The 16228-nt window shown below is 43.5% G+C and overlaps 1 protein-coding gene across 1 annotated transcript in view; it reads left to right on the top strand.

Moving 5' to 3' along the window:
- Nucleotides 1–16228, top strand: part of GUCY1A2 (guanylate cyclase 1 soluble subunit alpha 2) — a 165531-nt gene that overhangs the window by 23336 nt on the left and 125967 nt on the right. Inside the window, exons 3-4 of the mRNA XM_066621948.1 lie at nt 3349–3470; nt 8207–8925. Coding sequence (XP_066478045.1) covers nt 3349–3470; nt 8207–8925 — 841 coding nt within the window. The remainder of the gene's footprint in view (nt 1–3348; nt 3471–8206; nt 8926–16228) is intronic.

Below are 16228 nucleotides of genomic sequence, written 5' to 3'. Positions count from 1 at the left end.
AAACCAGGAAGTGAATGACGGTGACGTCACTGTGTGGCGCATTTCACCTCATTGTTGTTCACTTCCTGGTTCCAAGGGTGTTGCAGCCCTGGCAAGTTTGAGAACTGCTGAGCTAATGTCTCTGGGAGAAGCTCAGACACAGAGAAAGAGCAGTACACATCCAGCCCCATGTCTGTTTGGGAGTGACGTTTCAAATAGAGAGCAAAGGGCCCAATCCTATCCAACTTTCCGTTGCCGGTGCAGCTGCAATGCAGCCCTGAGGCAAGGGAACAAATGTTCCCTTACCTTGTGGAGGCCTCCATAACTACCCTCCCATCACAGGGTACCACACACACCCCATTGGCATGGCTACACCCGAGCTGAAAAGTTGGATAGGATTTGGTCCAGAGACTGCTACAGGAGGATTTTCCAGTAGTGTTTAGGAGACTGAGCCATCACAGAAGCCTCTGGGAGTTGGGAAGTGTCTAAAAATAAAGAAAATATAGGCAAGGACTATGGGGACAGCAGGGCGTTTATCACAGTGGTTTATGGTAGTGTGGAGGAGATATTTCAGGAGGCAGCTTGACACCAATTTCTTCTGAGAACACTCTGAGGGAGAGATATATTCAAGGTAACATTACTCGGAACCTTGCAAGATGGTCGGCAGTGGCTGTATAAAACAAGAAGTTACATGAGGTTAAATACCTTTCCTAGCACATCAATCACTGGTCCTCCCCTTCAGTCTAATCATCTTTCAATATTCAACTAGCTGTAGTGCATATAGGACAATTGTCAAATCAAACATATTCTGCAAATTGGAATACTGCACAGACATGAATATCTTTCTACGCTGACACAAGACTCAGACGCCCTGGGGGTTCTTTATCCTCTTCATTACAACCCCCCCCCCCCAAGTCCTATAGTTATTACTACACTTCCAGCTACAACCCTGTTTGTGTCTTCTGTGTCGGTAAGTCTTTCTTAACCTTTCTCTCAGTACTGTTTCCAGATATGGCCACCTGCTCGCTCGTTAATGTATCAGGTCGTACTGAAGAGAAATGTGCCTGTTGTATTTATTCCTATGCTGCTATCCTTATCTTATTTCTCATCTATAATGGCTTCTTCATACATTCCTACAGAACTCCCGTTATTCCTGTTTAGCATTCAACCAAACTCTGGCTACCATAAGCAGGCTGCATCTGGGCTCAGCCAAACCCAAAGCCTCGCCTTTTTCTTACAGTAGCCAAATAAATGAAAAGGTATGCCATGTCTCAGAAGTTTCACACCCAGAAACGGCCACTCTGGCTTACTCCAACCACTTAGGGACTGAACAGCCCCCCTCCCCCCCAGGATTGCAGTTAGGACCTTTTGTATGCAGAGCAGGTGATGTACCAGTGAGTTGTAACCCTTCTCCATAAGAAGAGACTTGCTGGATCAGGCCATAGGCCCATCTAGTCTAGCTTCCTATATCTCACAGTGGCCCACCAAATGCACCAGGGAGCACACAAGAACACAAGAGACCTGCATCCTGGTGCCCTCCCTTGCACCTGGCATTCTGATGTAACCCATTTCTAAAATCAGGAGGTTGCACATACACATCATGGCTTGTAACCCTTGATGGACTTTTCCTCCAGAAATTTGTCCAATCTCCAGTATGGACAAGGCACCTGTGAGGGCCTTGTATTCATTATGCATCACTGACACATAGTACATGTTGGACAGTGCCCGTGAGTCACGTATGCCCCGGCCCCCTTTGTATAGTTTTCAGCTCTGATTAGGAAAGCATATACTAAAATTCATCCCAAGTGTCTGAAACTCTGCACGTGGGAATTTGTCCTTCTGCATTCAGTAACTCTTTTTATCAAATGGAGCTCTTGGTGTCAGTAACGCTGTCATATCTGGAGAACACCTCGGGGTAGGAGAGGAGATGGTTGCTTGGGGAATCGCCTCGGCTTCCTTACTCATAGTTTGATGCAGAATATGGAACAGATGTGGGAGAAAGAGAGTGGGAACCTTCTTTTAAAGCCTGCGTTTTTAGAACAAGGAGCGAGAGGCTGTGTGTGAGTGCGATTGCCGTCAGCATCGTTTCCCCCTCTTTTCCTTTCAGCTTCCCCTGTTATTCCTCCTGCAGGGAGCTGTTGCCTGGTGTCAGCTCCCTGCTTGGTTAAGCTGCAAGAGATTGACAGCTACTGCAATCTGCAAAAATCAGTGATTCCTGGGAAGAAACTGCTTATTTAAAAAACCTCTGCAGGACCAGCATCAAATTTGTCTTCTTCACAGCTTCCGTTTCACAATGGGCAGTGGAGTCACTAGGGGGGGTGTAGGGGATGCGGGCCGCATTGGGTGATGCGCACGGGGAGGGTGACACCGCTACTAGACAAATTTTTTAAATCTTGATGTTTTCGATAATGATACCGTTGCGTTATGTATCATTTGATGCGTAATTTCATGCATAATGCAGTGAAACAAACCACACTTAAATATCTCTATTCTATCAAAAGTTGTAGTAAAAAAAACAGTGTGGAGGGGCAATGATTCATCACCATGCCCACCGCCTGAGGTGCTGCTCCTCCCATTGCATGGGAGGAGATCCATTGTGGGGGTGATGCGCTGGCCTCTCGCACTGAGTGATGCAAACCCTAGTAATGCCACTGACAGTGGGTCAATGTTTTCACTGAGCTGTCCACTGCGGCTCCCAAGATTTTCCCTGGTTTGTCAGTGACAGCTCAGGACCTGTCAGTGCATATGTGAAGTTGGGATCTTTGGCTTTCACCGAACCTGATTTATCATTTTGTTGCCTGTGAACTCAACTGTGGAACATCTTTTTGGAGCTCTTCCTAGTCTGTTTGTGTTTAGCCATCCAGAACAATTTGGTGCTATTGACTACCTTGCTACTCACACCTGACGACAAATCATTTAGGAATACTAAACTAGGACTACTTGGGGTGACCCACTGCATACTTCCCTCCATTGATTTCTTATTCCTATCTTCTGCTTCCTGTTCTTTAACCAATTGATAATCAATAATCCTAACCCTAACCCGCAGCCACCAGTTTTCACACCCAGTTGTCAAGGAGCCTCTTCCACTGCATATCAGCGCCAGAAAGCTCAGTCCCCTGATTGCTAAGTATGCACATAAGTGTTGGTGAAGGACGTTTTCACAATCTTTTGGAACTCCTAGATAGTTGGATATAACTCTTATGTACATTTGTCACTCTCCCAATGAGCTCTAGAAGGCAGGGCTACACTTTGTAGAAGCCATGCTTATTTTTACCCAGGAAGGCATGTCCTCCTCTATAGGTAGTCATTCCAGACATCACCACTAATCATGCTTTTCCTGTTGTGTATCATTTTTATGTTTCTTTCTAGCTACAGAGATGCTGAAAAGAACTTCCACAATATTTCAAACCGCTGCTCCTATGCAGACCATTCTGGCAATGACGAAGCAGAAGATGTCTCAGGAATTCTCCAGCGTACAGCAAATATACTTGGTACTGTGTTCATTTTGTGCCTTTTCCTATTATTAGTAGGAGATATTTTCTGGAGTTACCATGACCTCCCTGACAGGGGCTTATATGATGGAGTTGGCGCACTGTGATTGGCTGCCACATGTAGTCTGTATTCTGTGCTCTATTGTGGCAGTTTGGGTGGGTTGGGGGGGGGGTGACAGGAGTTATACTTTTCCCCCCTGTTTTTTGCTTCCCCATTGTTCCTTAAGGGGTTCCTCTTCCCTGTGCCAGGTCTGTCATTGGTGCACAATTTTCCTGGTGTCAAGAAGCCTGTCAGTTGTCTGCATTGGCTTAGGATTGGCATCTGTCAACACCTCTTTGTCCCACCCATGACCCTTCCGTTTCATGCTCTGATCTCCTCCCTGTTTTGGCCAACATTGGGGTTTCTCGTGTTTTGCAGTGTCCATGGCATGCCCATCACTGGGGGAACTCTGTACTGGCAGGGCTGTTGTTGCACCATTGTATATGGTGTTACACCAGCATATCTTGTGAATAGGTTTGGGCCTTAAGTTTCCCATCTAGAAACAATGCTCCCTCTTTACATGTACCTGCCACTTCTTCCTTGTTTGCTGGCACCATTTTGTTTTGCCTAATGTTATACTTACCTAAAACCCAGGCAGTGAGCCAGGGGTGTCACTTATGGAAACCCTACTGAAAGACTTGTCAGTGTAAGGAAAGATCTTGATGGTTTGTGACCTCTGTTTTCTATTAATGTCTCTGGGGCTTACAAGGGAGAAGTTGTGGGAGAGTGCTCATTTCATGCCTTTCCAGGAATTTGCAAGCAATGAGAACATTTTTCCGTTTTGCTTCACGGTTCTCACACTTTAACTTTATAGTGTGTCAAAAGCTGTGTGAGGAAATTCTCGCTGTTTGCAAATATCAGGCTCCCTTTGGCTGCTGTCTCTTGCGTGTGCGGTTTAAATGAGGAAATTTGTGACCAGATAAGCAGGGCATTTTTCCACGACTGCGGTTGCAAAGGCAGTTGAAGCTTTACCCATCAGTTAGAACAGGGGTGCCCAAACCCCGGCCCGGGGGCCACTTGCGGCCCTCAGGGACTGCAGATCCGGCCCGCGGGGAGCCCCCAGTCTCCAGTGAGCCTCTGGCCCTCCAGAGATTTGCTGGAGCTTGTGCTGGCCCGACACAACTGCTCTCAGTGTGAGGGTGGCTGTTTGACCTCTCATGCGAGCTGTGCGACAAGGGCTGTTTGCTGTTTGACATCTGTGATGCAGTAGCAACAGTGAAGGAAACACCTGCCTTGTTTTGTGCAAGGTCTTTTATAGGCCTTGAGCTATTGCAAGACCATTCATTCATTCATATAAGTTCCATCTCTAATATATTCATTTATGTAAATGTATTCAAATTTTATTCCTGGCCCCCACTACAGTGTCAGAGAGATGATGTGGCCCTCCTGCCAAAAAGTTTGGACAGCCCTGAGTTAGAACATCACACTGGATAGCTATGGTGTAGATAGCTATGGTGCTCATTAGAGAAGATTAACCAGATTCATTATGTGATTATAGGCATGTGCCACAACGTAGGGGATACTTCTCCTATTTTGGTTGTTATGTGATTAGGTCATTAAGTGAACATTCAGTCCAATCTTTTGCCTTTGTTGTGTAAACAGACACTCCCTGCCAGACTACTGGAAATAGTAGGTTCTTCTTTGCATTAAGAACCTCTCTGTTGTGTAAACAGACACTCTGCTGCAGGCTATGGGAGACTCAGTTGCCTCATGAAGAGCATCTTTATTGTGCTTTGACCATATATGGGATCCATTGTTAAGCAAATGGTTGTTAAGTGGTGCATGCCTGTAATTGAAGAACTTTTTTTTTAAGGAAAAGAATATTTATTATTATTATTTTATTTATTTATATCCCGCCTTTTTGCCCCATGGGCACACAAGGCGGCCTACAACAATTAAAAATACACAATTTGCAATTAAAAACAATAATTAAAACAGTTTACAAATAATTAAAAATCTAAAACAAACCCCATGAATTCTAATATAAAAAGAAGGAAAGCCAGCCAGCCTGTCAACAGTTAAAAGCTTTTTGAAATAAAAAGGTCTTGTAATATCAAGGTCTTGTAATATCAACCAAAGTTGTTCTTGTCAAACTTTTGTTTTTATAACTTAATAGGAACACCATCTATGCACAAGCCCTCAGTCACAATGTGCCAGATAAGTACAGATGCTGGCCATCTGTAAACCACAGTTTTCAAATCAAGAGCCAGTCTCATGAATGCATCCTCCTCACCCTGAAGTGACTCCTCCCTGGCCTTTCCAGTGTTAACTGTATGTGTTCGCTGTTTTAAATCTTGGTTCCCTTATAAACCAGAGATTGTAACTCTGGCTTGAACTGGTGTTTCAAAGCATGATGATGAGGGGAACCTTATTTTCATTAGCCATGATTTGAGTTTGGTGTACATGAATATGTTGTTATTTGCTACACTCCAGTGCCTATTTACTTAGGAGTAATCCCCACTGAACTCAGTGGGACTTGTCTCTAAGTAACCATGTATAGGCTGGATGGTTGCATTCAACTGGATAGCTTGCACCATCAGCTTGAAAGTAATCCCATTGAAATGAAGAGGATTTATTTTAAGTAAACTTCATTTGGTTCAGTCCTTAAAACATTCTGCTGTCCCTGCTCCAGCGGTTTCTGCTAATATTTTCTCAGTTGTTCTTTTAGCTGCTTGGCATATTCCATTGAGGCATGATTGTACAGACTTGGAGAACACAATTCCAGTATTTATTACTTTATCTGTTTAAAAAAATGTTATATCCTGCATTTCAGCAATATGGCCCCCAAGGCATCATAGCAGTACTGCTAAAGCAATGTTAGAACTTCATAAACATGCTCATAAAAACAGATCAAATCAAACCGCCTAAAAACAGAAGCCAGTAAAAAGAACAAAAGTGTTTGAAAGTAAATGAATTTGCATTAACATTTCAGGTGACTAGCAGCCCAATCCTACCTAACTAAACTACTGTTTGGCCATGCAGTGGCACCGGGGCAGGTTGTGCTGCATCCCTTCAGAGAGCTTTGGCTGCTGGAAGTCTCCTCAAGGTGAGGGGGCATTTGTCCCCTTGCCCCACAGTAAGCCCCAGCAGCTGCAGTGAGTCAACTGTAGTCCGATGCAGCTGATGCATGTCCACATTGATCTGAGTCAGCAGATCAAGCCTGGGAAGGGGGATAGGATATGGTGTGCACTGGTACCTCTGGTACATTTGCTCCCAGTGTGGAAGGGATTGTCACTCCCGAATTGGCCTCTTCAGCCACACTAGACGCTGTTCCAGAACCACTTTTCAAAGTGCGATACCATAGTCTTCCGAGACTGAAGGATGCCAATGAATGGTACCTCTGACTTTCCATCCCAGGCCCGATCGGCCCATTCCCCGCTACTATTGCTGCCCTCCACATGCCCCTATGCTGGACATACCCTTGGCTGCCAGCAGTTGTGGGAAGGCTGTACTTTTCCAGGTGGTGCTGCTGGAACTAACACTGTCACAAAGCACTTTATGCTCCACCAGTGCAGAGACCAGTTAGGATTCTAGACTTAACTGTAGCTGTAGCTCTTTCATAGAGCATCTTCTCCGAATGCCATGAGTCTCAGATTTCATTTCTGCTATTCCCAAATAGGGCCAGGACAGACTTTTCTGTCTGAGATGCTGGGTTTTTTTCCCCCCTCCATCCCTCCCTCTTTCTGCAAACAGATAAATAATATTTTTCCTGCCCTCACACTTCAACCCCTCCCTCTTGTTCGTGCCTCCAGGAATGAAACTTTTTAATTACACTCTAGCCCCAAGTTCAGAAGATGATGAGCCGTCCAGATTGTATGAAGTTTGTTGAAGATCCACTGGGATTTTCTTCATATCATATAGGCTGCTGAATATTTATATGATACCAAAGATCAATTTCATTCCCTTAGGAAATAAATATTCCAGTAGAAACAAAGGAGGAGGCTTTTGCACTCATTTTTATCCTTGGATTAACTAATTCTTGTTATTTGATGAGTAGAAAATGTCTTCCCTGAACACATGCATGTGAAGTTGCCTTACAATCATATGAGGTCTGACCCCCTGTCCTGGCTATTATTTCCTAGCAGCAATTCTCCAGAGCTTGAGACGGGACCCTTTCCCAGTCTGTGGTGGCCCCTTCCCCTCTGTCTCCTCACAAGGCAAGAGGTCCACACCAAAACAGGTGGGAGGGGGCATTGTGGTGGTTCACTAGATGGAAGAGATCAGAGTGTTGATAGGGTCATTGTTGCTTAGGGCTTTATTTTAGTAATAACAAGATCCTTAGTCTTGGTGACTAGTCAGTAGCCATTGGTTTACTCCTCTCTTGTTGCCTTCACAACAAGCTTCTTCTAGTTAAGATGGAAGAGATGCCAGGGAGGAAAAGTTGGGCCCAGAGGGGAGCACCCACCAAGCTGGGGAAGACGGGTTCTTGTCCTTTGCCCTGATCACAGGGCCTCAGAGCTTGTTGTCTCAAGCTTTTATCTCGACCCCTGATTCCATTGACAGAGGCTCCAAGAAATGTAGTTGCTGGCCAAACTTTACAGCTATATCAGATGGTTCCAGGACACATTAGTCCTACCTAACAACTTCTTTTTCTAGTTCTGTAGTTTGCTGCCTTTTCCCCTCCCCTCCCTCCATCAATATCCTTTCAGTGCAACAGTGGTGTCATATGGTCACATATCTATCCATTGATGTACAGGCTTGAAGTTTGAAGAACTGCAAGAGAAATTTGGGGCGGAATTCTTCAACATCTGCTTTGACGAGAACGAGCGAGTCCTCCGAGCGGTGGGTGGCACCTTGCAAGATTTTTTCAACGGCTTCGATGCACTGCTGGAGCACATCAGGACTTCTTTTGGAAGGCAGGCCACTTTGGAGTCCCCTTCTTTCCTATGCAAAGAGCTCCCTGAAGGCAACCTTATGCTCCACTACTTCCACCCCCATCAGATTGTTGGTTTTGCCATGATGGGCATGGTCAAGGCAGCAGCAAGGAAGATCTACCAATTGGAAGTCGAAGTGGAGCAGATTGCAAATGATAAGCTGTGTTCTGAGGACTCCAACCCAGGCAACTGCAGCTGTCTCACTTTTATTATCAAAGAGCGTGAAAAGGCAAATATCACAAAAGCACTTCCTCTAGGGACGTCCCAGTCTCCTGCGGACCTGAGGATAAGCATCAGTACCTTCTGCCGAGCTTTCCCCTTCCACCTGATGTTTGATCCCAGCATGCTGGTGCTGCAGCTGGGGGAAGGGCTGAGGAAGCAACTCAAATGTGACATTCACAAGATGCTGAAGTTCCAAGACTGCTTTGAAATAGTTTCTCCAAAGATCGGTGCCACGTTTGAACGAGTCCTCCTGCGACTGTCGACGCCCTTTGTAATTCGGACCAAACTTGAAGCATCTGCCTCTGAAAATAAAGATAAGGTAAGAGTGTTGATTTTGTCTGTTACCCAGGTGCATTGATGGTTTGGGGTTTGTCTAGAGAAATTTAAAATACAAGTTGAGTCTTGGCATTTGCGAGGGTTCTGTTCCCAGAACTCATGTGGATGACAAAAATCACATTAAAGCAAATCCATTTAAAAAGCAATGTCCCTTTGCCAGGCGATTTAAAAACAGCCTTGCTGACCTTTGTAATGCATCAAGCAGACAATCACTCTCTCTCTAGCACTTAGAAAGGCTTCACTCTGAGGCAGGAAGCCTTCCCTTCACCAGGAGCATGGAGGAGAATGGAGGAGGTGATAATCACTGCCATTTAGGATTCTTCCACATGCTCAGGGGGAAGGGAGGGCTTGCTTGCCTCGGAGTGAAGCTGTTCTAAGTGCCTGGAGAGAGAATGATTGGTGGATTGTCAGCTGGCTGCCCCCCTCACATGAATGAGGCTATTATTAAATGACTTTTTTCCTTTAATTTAAAGGGCCCGTATCACGTTGAGATAAAATATCGGGTAAAAAATCTGTGGTTAATTAGGTTATACCTGTAATTTGTCAATAACAATGAGGAAGAAAGCAGGTTAAGGGCTGAACTAGATAAGTCAGTGAGAGATCTGTGCCATTTTAACCCAGTAAGGGGGAGAGAAATTGTGTCAGAGTTGAGGCTTTTTTTTACCCTTCTGTGCTATTTTCTTGATCTGAATTGCTCCTCCCTAAACCTGCTCTTTTGACTTCAGAAGGAAATGGACAGGTACTTACTGAGCAAACAGCAGCTTCCTTTGGGAGTGGGGTGGTGGCAGTCTAGGTCAGAACAACAGCAAGGGTGGTTCAGATCAGGAAATGCTGCTGCTGTAATTCAATTTATTCCCTTCCCTGGACTTAATCACACTTGTCCTAACATCTCATCTAGTTTGTCCATAAGTATAGGTTTATTTGAACTCACTTAAACCGTTACGGTGCAACTCGAGCTGGGAACCAGCGTGATGCACAGGGTTGAACATGCATTATGGATTAATCTAGAGACTTCTGGCATCTCCTTCTGCACAAGATCTGCTGAAAATTGACAGTGAGGTGTCAGCAGCTGTCATAGCAGAACAGCTGCCGCTAAGATAAGTAGTTGTGATCCCAAGTTTAGCTGTATATTTCCAGTGGAGTCTTCACATTTTTGGGGTTCTTTTGAGCAAAGCATCCACATGGGGGTGAAAGCGATTCTTGTATCCTCTCTGTTTTTACTAGCATCTGAAAGGCTTTTATACACTTTTATACGCATACCTTCAATGACTGTGTGCGCGTGCGCACATGTGGTAGGAAGCTATACATAATCTTTCCCCTTCAGATGTGCAAACAGAGAATGAGGATGACACTCGAACACCTTTTGTTGCTTTGATATAGAATGATCTGAAGTGGTTTACTTTAACATAAGTAGAATTTCCACCTCATGGTTACCTTTGAGATCTCATGTTCTGTTCTGTTTTTGCATTGCTAAGTACATCTTCTTTGATCTCTGTTTATTAAAAAGGGTCAGAAAAGCACAGGAGTTTAGGCAATAAGGGGGGAATCTTTTTTTTTCTCTTTCTTCTTGATTAGTGCCTTAACATTTTAGACCAGGACAGGCTGCATAGCACTTGTGGTTTTCTGGCTAATCTCCAATCCCATTATCCTCCATTGGCCAAAGATCAAATGTGTAAGTGGCTGAATCTTCTCCAACTAGTAGGATGATGAAGCAGGAAGCAAGAATGGGAAGTCTGCAAGCTTGTCCTATTTCAAGGGGCATTTTTTAATATAGTAAAAGGTATCACATCTCTTTGTCAGCAGTTAACACTTCGGGAGAGCTGCTTAGAGGCAGGAATGGTAGGTGCTGGGCAAGATCATCATTTGTCATGACATAAGAAGGTCCTTGCTGGGTTAGACTTAAATTGTATGTAGTTTTAAATTTTACATAAGAAGAGCCCTGCTGGATCAGGCCAATAACACATCTAATCCAGCTTCCTCTATCTCACAGTGGCCCACCAGATCCCTCTGAGAGCACTCAGGTCAACATGATACCTGTATTTTCTTGTCACTCCCTTGCATCTATCATTCAGAGATAGGCTACCTTTAAAACCCAGAGGTTACATTGAGTCTCAAAGACTTGTAACCAGTGATGGACTTTTCCTCCATAATTCTGTCCAATCCCATTTTGAAGTCATCTAGGCCAGGTGACATCACCAAGTCCGGTGACAAGGAGTTCCACAGGTTAATTTTTTTTTCTGGGTAAAGAAATATTTAATAATAATAATAATAATAATACAGGTATTTCTATACCGCCTTTCTTGGTCCTCAGATTTCTCCTTAGACTTGATTCAAGGCGGTTTACATAGGCAGGCAAATTAAATCCCTGGAGGGATTTTTACAATTTGAAAGAAGGTTTCTATCTTTCAAGAAACCACAGCATTCAGGTGTTTCTTTCTTGATCTGGTTGCACATTCTGGCCTCCATGCTCCCACGCTCAGAGCAGATGGGATAGCTCAGCTCAGCTTGTCAGCTGCTTCAAGGTCGCACAGTGCCGGTGGCCTCGAACTGGCGACCTTCGGATGTTATCTTCAGGCAAATGGAGGCTCAACCCTCTAGACCAGTCCTCCTGCCCTATTCTGTTTCTCACAGGGGCCCGCCAGATGCCTCTGGGAAGCCCAGAAGTCGGAACGTGTAGAATCTACATGTCTTGTTTTTGCTTCCGGCATTCAGACTCATGCCTAAACCTCTAAACCTGTTCCACTATGACTGCTCACCACAGATTGACTTTTCATCTATGAATTTGTCTTTTGAAGCCATCTGTGCTAATATGAACGCATTATCAATGCTAACTGAAATGCCACCAAGTCCAGTTGCCACAAGGACTCCTCTCTCCACGCACCCCTCTTGGGTGGTCACTAGTGAGCCCAGATGATGGTAGCCAGGAGTGGGGGAGTAGATTAAGTTACCCGTTCAGCCATCCAATCAGCAGTTCAGTTGCTGATGGCTACTTTTTCATTGTCGAGATCATTTTGTAGGATGTCATTTCTCCCTGTTCTTTCAGCTGCCTTTCATAAATAGCTTCAACATGAACTAATACTTTTCCACTGGTGAAGGACTTTCTTTCTTCTTCGCTTCACTTGGGAGGTCTCTTTTATCAGTCTTTGTTTATTTATTTATTTTTCATATTGTGAAACCTGCAGGCCTGGCCCTGGCCGAGTAATTGGAAATCCATCACGCATGGCCTTGAATTGTTTTTTTTTAAGCTTTGTTTTCATTCCCCTTAACATTCAAATGGATTGGTCTGAAAGTCATTGTTCTGCAAGGTGCATCTACCAGATATTATCTCAAAGCTCTAATTCTTCCTTCGTTCACAGTCACCCTGAATGGGAAAAAAGTTGAGATTCCTTCTCCATTGGTGTCTGTAGCCTCATCAAAAAACCAGAGAATCGAATTCTGGGTGATTTTCCCCCTTTCTTTTGCTAATACGTCTCATGTCGGCTTGTCAAGATGTGTTTAAGCTCTGATGATTTCCAAAATGAATTACATTGGCTAATTTGACAGCTGCCAGTGGCTGTGAATGGGTAAAATGAAACCAGAGATGACAATATGACTTAAAAAAAATAAAAGTCCCAGGCATGGTTGTGCTTCATTGAACTTTAATCTCACCTTGGATAGCCACCCGGTTTTTTTGTTTGTTTTTTTTGTTCGTTCTGGCCTTTTTAACATCTTTTATATATCTTTTAGTTGCTTTTTTACAGGCCCGATTCCTCTAAGAACTGCTGTTTTATGCTCTTTCATTCTGACTCTTCTGACTACTGTTTTTATGGGTTCTGCTAATGTGTTTTTTAATATGTTTTTATCTGTGAAATTATGTTTTAATTTGTTTTATATGTTGTTAGCCGCCCTGGGTCCCTTTTTGGGAGAAGGGCGGGATAAAAATAAAGTTTTATTATTTATTATTATTATTTATTTTTGAAACTGATGCATTTATAACCCACACTTCAGTAAATACTTCACCCTGGAAGTATTTGGAAGTTTCCAAAAATATGAAAAATATCCAAGACAATACAATTCATAATCAAAACAGCAGCAATCAATAAAATCAATAAAACTACCAGATCGTTTCCAGGGATAATTCTGTTGCACCTGATATGCTTGTGGCATTTATCTGGAAAAACAGATATGTTAGTTTTCACAAGGGCAGGATTTTCTGAAAGTTCTTTTGTGCATGCTTGCTTGCATCCTGGCTGAAGTGTTCGTTCTTCCCCGTTTAGAGTACAGACCAACATGATTGCTAAGATGGTTCGATCATAAAACCAACTGGTTTGCCACTGATATTTGGGAAGGGGGGTAGCTCAGTGATAGACCCAAACTTTGTATCCCTGGTTCCAGGTTCAGATCATGACATCTCCAGGTTGGGATGGGACATTTCATTCCATGTCACCCCATAATGCAGGAAGAGAATGCATTGTGATGCATTCTGGAGCGACACTGAGTGAAAAGAGGATCCTCGGCGCGACCAGGAAGAGGCTGCTGGCAGCTTAGAAGACTGTCTGCAGCCCTGAAAACACAGCTGTTTCATTGCATTGTATTTAGTGTTCTCTTTCACATCCCCTATCTTTTTAAAGGGCGTCCCCAGTATCTGCAGTTCCCCAATATCTGTGGAGGTGCCCAGAACAGAACTCACACAAATACCAGGGCAAACCTGTATCACTGTTCCCTGCCAAAATGCTTGCTATTGTCCTGGACTGTTGCTCAAAAGAATGGACCATTTGCAGCCCTTTCTGCATACTGTGTACGGTGGGCCTTTGCTATCGCAGAGGATTCATTCCATAACCTCCTGCAGATACCAAATTTCACAGGTAATTAAATCCATAGGGGGCACTCAGCTTACCCATGCCTCAGAACGTCTCCAGATATGACCTGAAGCATTTTCTGGTCACATCTGGGAGGTCCTCTCAGGCCCTCCAGTTGTGGGCTCTGCTTGCATAGATATTCAAATCCCTAGATGCCGAGCCTATGGATAAGTAGGGTTTGCTGTATTTGGTTTAAAAGTACAATATCAAGGGTGACATTACTGCTTTCTTTGCTGTTCTTTATGGATCTATGATAATTGTTTGGAACCCCCCTCCCCCCAATTTTTGAATTTGGAAGAACTTATCTTTTGCTGCAAATAAGCAATCTTGGCTTCTGAAAGCAAAAATCATGAAATTCATTGCATCCCTACTTTTCATTTGGCTTTCCCTTAGTCATGCCAACAAAAACATGACTTGTATTTTGCAGTGTTTTGTGACGGAATTACACATAATTATAGGCTCAGTGTAACAAGGTTGCTCTGAACTTTGTTTGATCACTTGAAGACCTGAAGACAGAATGTTCCAAAGAAAATTAAGTGACATCCACAAAGGAGCATCTTTGGAACACATCCTGACCTTCATGTATTTAATGTATAAAGTTGTGTTTTGCTCCGTATCGCATGTTTTTGATTTACATTAGATGTCGACAACCAACAAAGCCCTGTCTTTATATATTTCTTTTTCATGTTTGCTTTCTGAAGCTAAGAAGTGGGGAGTAAAGATTGGGAGGGATGATAAGCCTATTAAATCAGAGAAAACCTTTTAGCTGTTGCTAACACAGGACTTCCTTTTCCTTATCTAACCCTCTAAGTACTGTGGCATTGCTGGGTGCTGGGATGATGCAGGCACAGAACAGGGGAAGTTCAGAAGTGGGGTCAAATTCAGAAAGTCTGAGAATACTGGAGCTTTTTGAAAAAGCCTCTCTGTTCTTTGATTACGTGTCCTGGGACAGAGAAGGGCACGGTTCCCCTGCTGAATGAAGTTAACATGATGAATTTATTGAGAAACAAGAAATGTTTTTTTTTATCTGAATGAATCCACTCTACTTCAGTGGCTCAAGCAGACATTACAACTTAAATATTGGAAGTTCAGATACACATGACTTTTTTTTTTGCATTCAATTATTGTCGGGCCCACAAACTGTGGTGGGCTTGTCAGCTCAAAGACTCTTTGATCCACACAATCCTATGCATGTCTACTCAGAAGTAAATCCTGGAGCATTCACATGAGTAGCGTATGTCCCAGTCTTCTCTCTCTGTAACTGCCCTGCATCTTCCAAAGCTCAGCAGAATGTCTGCATGCTCCCCAAAGCCAAGGTGGAGAGGAAGGTGTCAAGCAGAACTATGAACCATTGCTTATCATAGTAAAGGGATAAAACATGTTGCTATAGCTATACATCCCAAACCATTCTGACCCACTTTAAAAAATGACAATCTATTGTGATGTACCAGATAAAAAAAGAGATCTAGAAATAAATATTTTATTAATAATGATTAATAAACTATTAATAATAATTGGGATCCTGTGCTTCTGAGACTGCTGGAAACCATATATATAAGTATGTGTAGACACTTTGCTAGACACTCCCTAGAAATGGAGTTTAAGGACTGTTCTCCCCCACCCCAAACCTTTGCAGTCATTCTAGAGAACTCAGAAGGCTGAACTGGAGAGCAAGATATGCAGTTAGGGACTTCCAGGCCAGACAAAAGGCTGAAACTGGGTTCACATGTGTCGTATAGTATGCCAATTACTAGAGAAAATTGGAAAATGTGACATTTTAACTTGCGGGTAAGAAGATTTTCTTCTGCAAACCAGGCAAGGTTGCTTACAAAGTTTTTTTTTTTTTAATGTTTCAAAAACTTTTCATGACCCACCAAAAATCAACTCGCAACTCACTTGTGGGTCCCAACCCACAGTTTGGGAAACACTGTGCTATAGCATGATGGCCAAAACCACAGAAAATATATTCAGGACCTAAAGTGAGCCCCAAATCATTTCTGCAACCTGTTTTCCATGCCAGGATGCAGACTTGGAACAAAATAATCCTAAAGAACTGTGCGCATCTAAGCATGTGAAATAATCATAGTGAATGATGCTGTGCTGTGGTTTGGACGAGATGTTCATGTGTTCCCTTCCAACTGATTATTTGTGCAATGCGCCTATCCTTAAGTAATGAGTTGCAGTACTAAATCTCCACCTATTTGGTGCTTGAGCCCATTCAAGTTTCAGTGGTGCTTGCAATGTGCAGCCATAGCACTTCAGATATGCAGTGAGTATTGCTGGTTAGAAAAGGCCACCATGTCAGAATCGCTCTGTGTATACGAATGTAAAGAAGAGGCCTATTCTTTAGTCCTGTGTCTGGTTTTCCCACAGTGCCCAACCTGTTGCGTCTGGGAAACTCACTAGGAGGAGATAAAGGCATAGCCTTCTCTTGCCATTGCTTCCTAA

The sequence above is a fragment of the Tiliqua scincoides genome, chromosome 3 (assembly GCF_035046505.1).
Source record: "Tiliqua scincoides isolate rTilSci1 chromosome 3, rTilSci1.hap2, whole genome shotgun sequence".
NCBI lineage: Eukaryota > Metazoa > Chordata > Lepidosauria > Squamata > Scincidae > Tiliqua > Tiliqua scincoides.
Note: the sequence above shows the minus strand (reverse complement) of the source record. Positions and strands in the feature narration are given on the sequence as shown.